General features: G+C 39.3%; 1 protein-coding gene across 4 annotated transcripts in view; it reads right to left on the bottom strand.

Annotated features, from left to right (window-relative positions):
• Nucleotides 1–13138, bottom strand: part of nup58 (nucleoporin 58) — a 57243-nt gene that overhangs the window by 19773 nt on the left and 24332 nt on the right. For all 4 annotated transcript variants that reach the window (XM_059646679.1, XM_048533198.2, XM_048533199.2 and 1 more), the window contains 6 exons: nucleotides 12047–12077; nucleotides 8227–8292; nucleotides 7958–8132; nucleotides 5986–6065; nucleotides 3730–3848; nucleotides 1931–2013 (listed from right to left, as the gene is read on the bottom strand). In XM_059646679.1, the coding sequence (XP_059502662.1) occupies nucleotides 1931–2013; nucleotides 3730–3848; nucleotides 5986–6065; nucleotides 7958–8132; nucleotides 8227–8292; nucleotides 12047–12077 (554 nt within the window). The remainder of the gene's footprint in view (nucleotides 1–1930; nucleotides 2014–3729; nucleotides 3849–5985; nucleotides 6066–7957; nucleotides 8133–8226; nucleotides 8293–12046; nucleotides 12078–13138) is intronic.

Genomic DNA, 13138 nt, shown 5'->3' with positions numbered 1-13138 from the left:
AAAGCATTATCTTAGGCCACTGGATGATGAGTCACGTCCATTATCACTGTGGCACCACTTCCCCACATGTATGAGGAAAATAAAGTGCTGAGTGGTTGAGCACTGCCAAGAAGAACAGACCAGGGAAAAATGTTCCTAAATTTTTAGATTTTATTTAAAAACAAAAGGCATGGTGACTCTGCTTGAGGCTTTGCCTTGGGGAGTTTCTGCATCAAAAAGTAAAGTGTCTAATTTCTACTCTCTATTGGTTCTTCACAATACCACACCATGCTTTTGCAAGTTTAGTGCATTTTTCCCCCCCAAGTTCCCCAACACTTTTCTATCTAGAATAGCGCTTGGTCTTCATAGCTTTGAGCAATAACACAGAAAATAAATTAATTCAGATTATAAATAATTGTGCAGTATGCATTAATTAGATGTAAAGTCAGATTCTTCCTTCCCAAACAATAAATATAGGTAAAAATGTAGAAAATAATACAAAGATTGGATACAAGAGGAGGTCATTCTGTACATCATGCACAAATTGGCACTTTGAAGGAGGTATCCAATTAGCCTCATTGCCCCATTCTTTCCTCACTCTGGAAGTTTTTCACATCATATTTTTTGTCAAATTTCCTTCCAGATGTTATTACTAAATTTGCATCTTCTGGCTTCCCAAGAATAAAAGTTTACTGCATACATGTTTTGCTTTTGTGCTACCTTTGGGTGGTTGCACATTCACGTCAAATGTCTGTCGTTTAGTTATGAATATTTCTGGTACTGAAGATAGTTTCTACTCATTTACTCCTATCATTTGTCATTTAAATCATTGATGCTTGTTTGCAAAGAGCTGACCATTGCATTAGATCTAAGGAAATAGCTTGTGAAGTCAACAGAAAAAGAAAGTCCAAGGATTCGGAATAGGTTAGAGTCCAGGAAAAAGACGACCAAGCAATTGATCTTCTTAGCCGATGTTCCTCAGGCTGAAGTAAACCCTCAGCTCTTTGAATGTTTTGCAGAGTTTTAGAAATATTAGCGATTACGGTTTTAGGAACATTAGAACTTTGAGGTCCTGCACAGTTGGTGCTTGAGATTCTTAATTGTTCAAACGGTAAGGAAACACTGGGTTTCTTAAAAAGGTCTCCACTTTTATAGCAGCTGTAATATTATAAAAGAAAATATCGCAAATTATTTAAACCTACAGACTGTCTAACACTGAAAGAAGAACACTAAAGTAACTTACACATGAATTGATACTCAAGGCTTGGAGCCTGAACAAACTTTGGCTGTAGAGCTCGTTAATAGCAAGAATATGAACTTGTTGACAAAACGTGACCAGTCACATACTGTGGCTACTATTACGTTAGTTTTCAACTTCATTTAACATGAGCTGCTATCACAAACACACCTTCAGGCACTAATAAGGTAGTTGATAGGGGTTTTTAAACTACTTTGAAATTGAATTTGATGAGAAACCCATTCAATTTAAACATACAAATACATATTATATTCATTTTCAGCAATATTTTCTTTATTTGACCTAACTTTGTGGCATAATCTTTTCAATAACTATCAGTTGTGGTCATGAAAATAGGCCAAAACAGAAATTAGCATACTATTCCATTCTATGAAACATTCTATTCTGTGAATGCTCTTGGCTCATTGCTAGTACTTCAGCCCGAGTCCTTTCTCTTGGCAGTTTTTCTTGTTAACTCTTGGTTTGTCACTGGTTTCAACTCTCAACGGCGCAGCAAGATGGCAGGTCCCAAAGTGTACCTAATCTGGAGCCTGAACTGAATCCCAAGTTGTGGAAATGATTCTGAATGTAAGCTATCTAGCCAACAGAACAGTGTTCCCTACACTAAAGGGTATGACAGTCAATATACATTCTTCAAGAATATTAAATTTTAGAAGAAGTATGAAAACAATAATATTCAAATTCAAGCCCTACCTTTGCACTTTCATGAATCGATTGGAGTTGGGCAGCCAATGCCACAAAAGTCTGGTATACCTTCTGCATTGCAAGAGACAGATCTGTGGGAATGACAAAAATGGTTAAAGAAGAATCCAAAAAAAATCCTTTGTTCATCTAATGGTCATCATTTGTTCTCCACCTCTTTGGTGTAGTTTGACATGCGTGCTTTAATAACTCATCCAAGTTGCCAATATTCAGGTGCAAGCAATGGTTTGCTATTTTATTCCGGAGGAAACAACAGCCGAGTACAATTCTATCTCCAACACCCATATATTCCATAAGAATGTCATTGATTATAACCTGATTTTTTTGTCTTTTTCCAAGGTGGAGATGGTGATCTTAAGTGTGGGACCTAATTAGTTCAACACAATCAGGGTTCTTTTCACTTCAAAAAGAAACGAGCATAACTAATTTAATATTGGCTGAATTAATTCCTTTTATGTAATTAAGCCATTACAGTAGGATTCTCCTGTCCAGGGAGTTTAGTCTCTATTGCCTGTTTTCCCGCTTCTGTCATAATTAAATTTTATTTGTTCTCAATTTCTGGGAGAAATATTGACAAAAGGCAGTGTTGGGAAAATGGAAATTTCACACGTCACTGTCCTACTGGTTAAGCTGGTTGCGAAATAAAAAGGGAAAAAACAAAAACATTGACACACCATAAATTCAGCAAAGTGTTTATAAACTGTAAAGTATGTTTACAATAGAAAAATACACAGATCTCTGTTTAAACATCTCTGCTGATTAAACTCTCTATTCAACTCTATTTCTGAGGAAGGGCTACTGGACCCAAAACATTAACCCTGATTATTATTCCCCCCCCCCCCCCCCCCCCCACCTCACAGATGCTGCCAGGCCTGCTGAGCTTCCAGCAACTTCTGTTCTTGTTCTTGATTTACGGCATCTGAAGGCTTTTATTTAAGACAAGTGTTTTCTCATTCCCCCCTCCACTGTGTCATGGGATGTGATTGTTGCTGGCCAGGGCAGCATTTGTTACTTGTCCCGATCGACCATAAAGATGGGTTAGGGTCAGCTACGGGGTTAGAGGGCCAATCAAGCATGCTACTTTGTCCCAAATGGTGTCAAACTTCTGGAGCTCTGTTCATCCAGGCAAGCGGACAACATCTCATCAGTCCTCTTGCCTGGCGACTTTTGGAAGGGGGGAAAAGGAACTGGAGAGACAGAGTTTCTCCCTTTAGAATCTTTAGCCTCTGACCGGCCTTTGGAGCTACACAGTATTCATATGACTGATCAATTTCTGGTCTACAGTAACTCCAAGGATTTGATAGAAGGGGATTCAGTGACAGGAAAGCCACCGAATTACATGGGACAATGCCTTGATTTCTTTCTTCTTTGACAGGGTCATTGCTTGACATTTACGTAGCAAGGGTATGCTTCATTGATTATTTACTGATGAAAAATCATAAACGTGTAATGTTAACTCTACACTCCTTTCACAAATGTCACCAAGTTTACCATTTAAATTTTAGCTATGGGTATTCGGTGGGTGTGGATACAACGCATAGAATTCCATTTTTCAATTAACAATTTGATCTTTTTAATTGCAATTCCAGATTACTGGTGATGTCAAACTTAGAGGTCAACTTTAAACTGATGGAGAAGCGCAATATTGCACTGCACTAGTGCAAACAAATTTCACTACAAATGAACAAATCTTTTGGGGAAGTCAGATACTTGAGTGCAAATGGTAGAACATAACTCATGACAATTCATCACCATGCTTGAGTGATTAAACAGAATTTAAAAAAACCCACCTTGTGGAGTCATGTGTGAACTGTTAGCCTGAGCAGCAAGGTGATTTTCCAATTCCTCTATTTGCTGTCGGTATTGCTGTAACTGAACCTCAAACTGTTCAACCAGCTGTCTGAAATAGCTGTTAAAATAGAACTTAAAATTAGCCAAGCAGAGCTGTTGAAATTCAACATAGCATATGATTATTTTCATGTGCATAACCAATTGTTTACGCAAAGTTTACAAGGTGACTTGACTAGCTAAACTTGTATGCAATCAATCAGCGATTGAAGAATTATGATCTGCTACTGATTATATCCATAACGTTTCTTTAAAGGGAGAGCTTGTAAAGTGTAGTGGGAATGTGGTTAAAGAAACCATGATGAAGGAAGAAGTTGTTTACAAGAAACAACGGATACAACTTCAAATGGTGATGGGTTTGTTTGGAACATGTGGATGGCTTTGCCATGGATACATTTAGCAGGTGTGAGTGTCTTCTGAGAGACTATTCAAAATATGATGTTTATAGAGTTCCAGTAATACAAGTGTTTCAAATATGAACATTAACGAGTTTACAAGTCAATATTTTAAATAAAGTTTCTCCGAAGAAACAACGTTAATTTAAAATGCAAAGCCAGCAGGCCTAATCTTTATCATGGAGAAAGGAATGTGACCTAGGGAATTTTCTGCCACATAAAGTAATTGAGGCCAAGACATTGAATGCTTTCAACAATTTGGATACAATTCTATGGACGAGAGAGATCAAAAAGGTATTACAGATAGTGGGAACACAGTACGGAGTTGGATGATCAGCCATGATAATACTAAATAGCAGAGCAAGCTCAAAAAAGGCCAAAACAGCTTACTCATGCTCCTATTTCTACATTTATACATTTTACTTCTTCCACTATTTTCGCAATGACCACGAGCAGGCAAGGGGAGACGAGAGCTTGGGGATGTATGGCACAATTGTTCTCCCTCTTCAGCCTAATGTGTGTGCATCAAGTGTTTCCCATAATTTGACATATTTGTTTGTAGGACATCATAGAAGCCTGAAAGCATTCAGGCCCATAATTCAAATGTCAGAGGAAAAAAAAAGGCACTATAGTTTGTCTCCAAAGGGACCTCACAAATATCTTTCCACAGCATGCCTCTACTGTGAAAGTGAAGGGGTACTGCAAATAACCAAAAGGTAGGAGATCTATCTGGGATCAGGAAGCCATCTTTGTAGAAGATGTAAAGCTTTCACCCAATCAAGCGGAGGATGTGATTTCAAAATGTTATTTTCCAAATGCACAATTTCTTACTCGATATTCATACCATCATTGATAATGGGAACTGCAGATGCTAGAGAATCCAAGATAACAAAGTGTGAAGCTGGATGAACACAGCAGGCCGAGCAGCATCTCAGGAGCTCAAAAGCTGACGTTTCGGGCCTCGACCTTTCATCAGAGAGGGGGATGGGGAGAGGTTTCTGGAATAAATAGGGAGAGAGGGGGAGGCGGACCGAAGATGGAGAGAAAAGATGATAGGTGGAGAGTTAGGGAGAGGATAGGTCAGTCCAGGGAAGACGGACAGGTCAAGGAGGTGGGATGTAGGAAGTGGAGGTGCGGCTTGAGGTGGGAGGAAGGGATGGGTGAGGGGAAGAACAGGTTAGGGAAGCGGAGATAGGCTGGGCTGGTTTTGGGATGCAGTGGGGGGAGGGGACGAACTGGGCTGGTTTTGGGATGTGGTGGGGAGGGGGGAGGGGAAGAACTGGGCTGTTTTTGGGATGCAGTGGGGGAAGGGGAGATTTTGAAGCTTGTGAAGTCCACATTGATACCATTGGGCTGCAGAGTTCCCAAGCAGAATACGAGTTCCTGTTCCTGCAACCCTGGGGTGGCGTCATTGTAGCACTGCAGGAGGCCAATGATGGACATGTCGTCTGAGGAATGGGGTGGGGGGGGGGGGGGGGGGGGGTTAAAATGGTTTGCGACTGGGAGGTGCAGTTGTTTGTTGCGAACCAAGCGGAGGGGTTCTGCAAAGCGGTCCCCAAGCCTCCGCTTGGTTTCCCCAATGTAGAGGAGGCCACACCCCAGGTACAATGGATACAGTATACCACACTGGCAGATGTGCAGGGGAATATCTGCTTAATGTGGAAAGTCATCTTGGGGCCTGGGATGGGGGTGAGGGAGGTGGTGTGGGGGCAAGTGTAGCACTTCCTGCCATCATGTCAGTTTAAAAAAAACTGTTCAATTGCATTCTAGACCGTTCATTTGCGCAGACATCCGTAGACTTACTCTGCTGGTGCTGTATTTTCATGCTGAAGTCCTGGCGGTATCTTCTGTGTTCGGAGTGCTATTTCAGCATTTTTAAGCTCCTATGAATAAATTCAAGATATTGACAAATTTTAAGTGGCTTTTCTTCAACATCACTTCATCTAATCTTTAGATTTTATGCTAATTGCACAAAAAGTTTTAGAGTCGAGAGTTGTATAGCATGGAAACAGACCCTTCAGTCCAACTTGTCCATGCTGACCAAATATCCTAAATTAACCTGGTCACATTTGACCCATATCTCTCTAAACCCTTCCTGTTCATAAACCCATCCAAAAGCCTTTTAAAAAGTGTTGTAATTGTACCCACCTTCACCACTTCCTCCGGCAGCTCATTCCACGCACACCACCCGCTGCACGAAAGAGACTGCCCCCCAAGTCCCTTTTAAATCTTTCTACTCTCACGTTAAAGCTATACCCTCTGGTTTTGGCCTCCGCTATCCTGGGGAAAAGGCCTTGGCTGTTCACCCTATCCATGCCCCTCATGATTTTATTAGCTTCTATAATAGGTCACACCTCAGCCTCTGACATGACAGAAAATAGCTATAGGGAGTGGCTCAAGTGTCTGGGTCTCAAACACTGCAAGCACAGGAACGTCTTTGTAAATCTTTTCTGAACCCTTTCAGGCTTAACATCATATTTCCTACAGCGAAGAGACCATAACTGAAATTGAGAATTTTTGCAAAAATGTTCAGTAATATCATGTGATGAATTTGTAACGATTTCACTGTCAAAATGGGTTGTGATAGCACAGGGCAGGGGGTGTGGGGGTAGTTAGGGCAAAGAATATTGTTGCTTTTAAAGATGCTTCTAAACAATAGAAAATACACAGAGTAAGAAAGCACGGCAATTTACTTACTTCTGAGCACTTTAACATTCTTTTTTGTTTGCAATCAAACATACATAGTCTGCTGCCAAACCGGCTCTTCTCAAAATGAGACAGTGCTTCTAGCTAAATTGAAGGCTCAATAGATGCAAAACCTGCACTTTAGATAGCCTCCTGAATGACACACTCAGGGCTGGCACAAACAATTGATCAAAATTTTTTTTTAAAAAAACTAAATCCAAGCATGTCTGCAAATTTTATTTCACCATTTAGTAGTTTTGGACTAATGGGAGGTCACTTTTCTGTTTGATGGCTATACCTAATTTTTAAAGATGCTCAGCATGACAAATTCTTTTAGGGTTAGGGTAGTCTTGCTCAATAGACTTCTGGAATGGTTTACACCACCAGAGAGTAGCTTAAATACATTCACTAGACACAGGATAAAGAATCTAACTTCTACAGTATTTCACAAAGGGGTCATAGGGGCCTGCAATTTTTTCATTTCACAATTAATCTCTCCTCTGAGGAGCCTTCTTGTTGTAAATTTTGAAAAGGCCTCTGGTTAGTATGTCAATACAGAACAACTGTTGCATAGTTATTTCTATACCCGAAACTGTTAGAATTGAAAATATAGTACAAGAGTTAATGCAACCACAATCACATTATTTGATTACAGAACACAGTTTTTCATCCAGCTTATCTCAGTAAGTAAGTGACACAATTCAAGAGGAGAATCTAAGACTTAAAACCCATTTCTACATATGTTAAGAGGGATCAATGATCACCTTCTGTGCTACAATTCTGTGTTAATTCCTGTGAACACACAAAAATACAACTGACGTTAACTCTCAGGATAGAGGCACTGCTCTCAATGTCAGCAAATCAGAATTATTTTATTAATTTTAAAATAATCCTTTTATTAAAACAGTAGGAAGAAATTGAATGCAGCTCAAATGATTATTTGTAAAATATTACTGACTAATCTCTACCCTTGAAGTCCCAAATTAGATATCACCTCTTCGGTAGCTAAACTCAAACCGTGACTATTTCCTTTTTCAAAACTGGTCTTATTACAAACTTACATGAAAAACCTCTGGGAATTTTCACTTACTTGCGCAGATTCTATCTTCAGCTTGTCGATGGCAAGTGAATCTCTCTGAAGTCCACTGGCAACTACTGTTAATAATTGTTTCAGCGCTTTGATATCCTCTTGTACTTTCAACATAGCTTTAAAAGACATTCGACTAATTTCTTCTTGCACCTGCTTTTGTTCTTTTACAAACTTCCTGCAGATGTGTAAAAAGAATATATGACTTCAAATGCTGATACTGTAAAATAGCAAGTTAATGATTGCTTGGAAGTCAAACCTGTAAAACTCACTGGAAGTGTTCCACATCTTGACAGATAACAGGTGGCAGATTTTCATCTTTCAGGGCCTTGCTATCACTGTAAAACAAATTTAAAAAAAAGGACTACAATGTCAACATAGTGAGAAGTATCCCTTTGCAAAACCTGCTATAATGTAATCATTCTTTTAAATGTGAGAACATTGTAAATATATTCAAGTTAGGAGAACATTGTAATCATTCGACATTCCATCATTGCATCAATAATAGGAAGTCTTTTTAAAAAAAGCATATTTTAATTTAACATTCTCAAGAAAGAACTTCAAATTTCATTGTACAGAAATAATATTGTTTGGTCAGATGATTTACTTGTTAAACAATTCAACTTGGTGTGAAACCAGTGTAAAATTTCTTTCAATATTTTGTATTACAAATTTTAGAAGCAGTAGTGATACGGTACGTAGGATATACTTTTCATAAAGAGGCCCTTTTATAATTTTACATATAATGCAACAATGTGACTTCTGCATCACAATAAAGGTACAATTATTATTAACACCTGCCACTGCAATGCTGAATAGTGCTCAGTTCGCTCAGTCATACTGCCGAAATCCAGTTGTGTCGAAACATCCCTCTTTGCCTCATCCACTGCTTTACATCAAATTGCTTCTCTAGCATCAGACATATTCAGATGATTACAAAATTTTCTCCAGTTAAATACAGAAAATGCAAGATGTTATATTCTGTCTGCCACAAACACCACTTTTCTCTGACAAAGTTAAAGCTAAATCAAACTCTCAGCAAGCTTGGTGTTAGACATAGTCCTAAGTTGCACGTTTCCTCATATATCTGCACTATCACTACTGATTTACACTTTTGTAACATCATCTGACTCCAGCCCCGCTTCCACCCTCATTCAAGTCTTTGGCTCTCGAGGCTGGATTATTTTAACTGACACTTACTTGGTTTCCAACATTTTATATATTCCATAAAACTAACAAGCCAAAACTCTGCTGTCTGCGCACTGTTCACTTATCATCCAAGAGTGTAATGACATATATTGTCTCCTGGTTTGGAAAAACTTTGATTGCAAGTTCTTATCCTGGTTTTGATGATTCTTGGTGGTCATTTCTAATCTCCTTCAGCCCACAACTCTCCAGGATTTTAAAAGAGTTTACATCCCTTCCTCAAACAGCAATTGATGCTGGGTCACCTGTTAATTTTAAATCTAAGATTGATAATAGCTTTTGATTGCTACAGCCTGGAAAAAAGGGATAAGGAAATGGCATGTGGAGCATATGAACAGCAGAACAGGTTGGAAGGGGTAAACAGCCTAAGTCTGTTCACAGATTTCTAGCTGTGCTGACCCAACTCTGGCCTCTTGGGCATTCCCTATATTAGGCATCCCACCATTTAATTGGGCCTTCAGCTGTCACAACACTAACCTCAGATTCTCTCCCCAAGCCTTTATTTCCATTTTTAAGGCATAGAACGATTTAAAAAAAAAACTTTATGGCGCAGAAAGTGGCCATGCAGTCCATTGCCTACATGTCAAGCAAAAAAGTAACAGAGCCTGATGCCATCTTCCTGCTCTTCATCTATTGCCCTTTAACTTTTAAAGAAGAAAGAGAGGTAGAAAAGATGCTCCTTAAAATTTATTTCTTTGATTGACTTTTGTTTACCCACTCTAATACCTGCTTGTGGTCCAGTATCAAAATGTATTCATATAGCACCAAGGCAAAAATCAACATGTCAATAGTAGTTTTAGAGAAGGTGGTTACAAAATTCTTCCTTGAAGCACTAGAGTCCTTGTGCCTGTGGTATTTGATATGGCATTCCAAGTTTTGAGGAGGTGATGATATAATCAATGGAAATGTAAACCAGAAGCTTGGAATAATGTTTTGGAAACCGGATCAAATGTCACAATAGCAGCCAGTGAAAATTAAATGCAATTACAGGATCAGTTATATAAAAAGTTAGTCTGATAGCACTGAGATTACCACTGACTGTCAAAAAGACAATTCAACAAATAACTTTATTAATCCCTTCAGGGAAGGAAATCTGTCATGTTTGCCTGGTCTGGTCTACATGCATTACCAGACTCTCAGCTGCCCTCTGAAATGCAAGTTAACACAAAACTAGGTGGAAGTAAGTATGAGTTGTGAAGGGTAAAAGGTGATTCACAATGATTTAGAGAAGATGAACGAGTGGGCCAATTAAATGCAGATACAACATAAATAATGCGAAGTTGCCCACCTTCGTAGGAAAAAATGAAATGGCAGAGTATCATTTAAAGTTATAGATTGGGAAATGTTCCTGTAACAAAAAAGACTTGTGTCCTTGTACACTGGTCATTGAAAGAAAGAATGCAGATGCAGCAACTAACTTAAGGAAGGCAATGATTTGTTGGCCTCATTTGCAAGAGTACTGCAGCTGTATCGCTGAAACCACACCTATAAAGACCACAAGAAATACGAACAGGAGTAGGCTGCTCGGCCCCTTGAGTCTGCTCCTCCGTGCAACAGGATCATGGTTGATCTGACATGCTTCACATCCACTTTCCTACCTTTTCCACTAATGATCAAGAAGCTATCCATCTCAGCCCTAAATATAAGAGGAACTCTATCTCTACAGCTCTGCGAGGAAAGGTGGTCCAAACACATTCAATTGTCTGAGAGAAGATATTCGTCCTCATCTCAGTTTTAAGTTAGCACCTCTTTATTATGCAAGTATGCCTCTGGTCCTAGGCGCTCTCCGAGAGGAAACATCCTTTAAGCATTTAGGCTGCCAAGCTCCATAAGAGACCAATAAGTTTCAATGAGATCATTCGAGAGAAATAGTGGAATCCCAACTGTGCAGATAGAGGCCATTCACCAACAAGTCTGCAGTGACTCTCAAAAGAGCATCCTACTGCCCCCACCCTATCCCCGTAATCCCATATTTTCCATGGTCAATCCATCTAGCCTGCACTTCTTCGGACAGCAGGAGGAAACTGGAGGACCCAAAAGAAACCCACACAGACGTGGGGAGAATGTGTAAATTCTACACGGACAGTCACCCAAGGCTGGGGCTGAACCTGGGTCCGTGGCATGGAGGTATCAGCGCTAACCATGCAACCAGTGTGCCGTGTTATCGCCTCCTCCTTTGTGACTTCAAATAAACCTGTTGGGACTTCAACCTGGTGTTGCGTGGCTTCTGACGTTGTCCAACCCCTCCGTCCAACACCAGCACCTCCATATCAAGCTAGAGTGTATGACTGAGAATCATTGGTTAGGGCAGCATTTATTATCCATCCTCATGCTGATGAGTACAGAATCAACCACATTGCTGTAGACCAGGAGTCACATGTAGGCCATACCAGGGAGACAGATTTCCTTCCCTAAAAAACGGACATTAGCGAGTTGTTTTTTTAAAAGAACATTCAGTCATGGTTATCAATGATAGGGCCGAAAGTTAATCCCCAGAGAACACCCACTCCCCACATGCAATGAACAGATTATGGAGTCAGAAACACTTCTTGGAATCAAACAGAACACTGGAATGTAATGGGATATTCATTGTTTTGCTTAATGGGTGAAGTTGTAAGAAATCACGAAAACTGGGATTGTCAAGATGGAACAGTTTTAAACACTGAACTTTGGTACAATGTGGATGTAATACACAAGATCTACAGGAAGAACTGCCATAACTCAACATACTTCAATAGCAAACAAACAAGTCAGGTTCAGTTGGAGACAGCGGCTGGGGAAGGAGTGTGTGGAATGGGGCAGTGACTGAATGAAGTTTGTGGCAGAAGTTATCCCTTCACAAGCTGCCCAAGATTTTAAAAAGCACATATATTTATGTATACTTACTCAGGCCTAACTCCAGTTGAACCTTTATCATCTGTAATGGACAAATATACAGGTTATTAGTGCATCTAAATGCACTTTTTAAAAAGGAACATGATATACAACATAGCATATCCTTAACAAAAGAGCAAATGTCAAGTAAAATGGAACAGACCCAATTCCCCTTCAAAGGGATCAAAAACATTAAAGCAATTACCAGGGGAGCAGAATCAATGTAATGCAAATTCAGTGGTTGGCTGTTACTTGTGCGACATTGAAGTTAACCTGTACGGATTACACAATTATTTTCTTATACTTATCCAACGGGTACGCAAGATGCTTCAATTCGTAAGTACACCTCATTTAACCATCTGCAAAATTTACAACCCTCTCTGTATACCCGCCTATCTTCTAAATCAACAGAGTATTTCAAAAATATTCCTAGCATTTCGTTTCTCCCCCCTCGTGATTTTACACTGATGAGCATTTCTTTAAAATCTCGGTAACAGTGTGGACAAACAGGGACTTAGAATACCTAATTCCTGCTCAATTTCCCACCTGCAAATGCAATTTCTTCATGCATGTTTGATATATGACAAACGTCTCTTAAAACCAAGGACATTGTGTTAATATAGTGGTGCTAAAGCAACTTTGCTCCTTCCAAATTCAAATTTGTGCTTCTGGCTTCATGTTTGATTCCTGTATCATTTTCAACTTTGTGAAGTTTGACAACTGTCAATTTTCCATGTTTGTTGCAACAATCCACAATCCAATATATTCCCACAATTAATGCAGAGAACTCAAACACATTGAGAGAATCTAATGAACTAGAAGGAGCACAATCTAAAGCCAGTTTTTTTTAAAATATATAGTTCTTTACTTACTCCCGACAAAATAGACACAAAAGATGCACTTCAAGAAGGATGAGAAACACAAGTGACAAAAAAAAGTAAACTAAACTAATCGAAGATGGATAGATCAAAGGTCTGGAAGAGAAAGGGGTATATGTACACAAATTCATGACAAACAAACAGTGGGTTAAATTGCTACCTGCTATGTTATAAACCTCAGTGATCGGTTAAAGAAAAAATTAGGGAAGAACTAAACTGTCTTATT

This window comes from Stegostoma tigrinum, chromosome 6, assembly GCF_030684315.1.
Source record: "Stegostoma tigrinum isolate sSteTig4 chromosome 6, sSteTig4.hap1, whole genome shotgun sequence".
Classification (NCBI taxonomy): Eukaryota; Metazoa; Chordata; class Chondrichthyes; order Orectolobiformes; family Stegostomatidae; genus Stegostoma; species Stegostoma tigrinum.
Note: the sequence above shows the minus strand (reverse complement) of the source record. Positions and strands in the feature narration are given on the sequence as shown.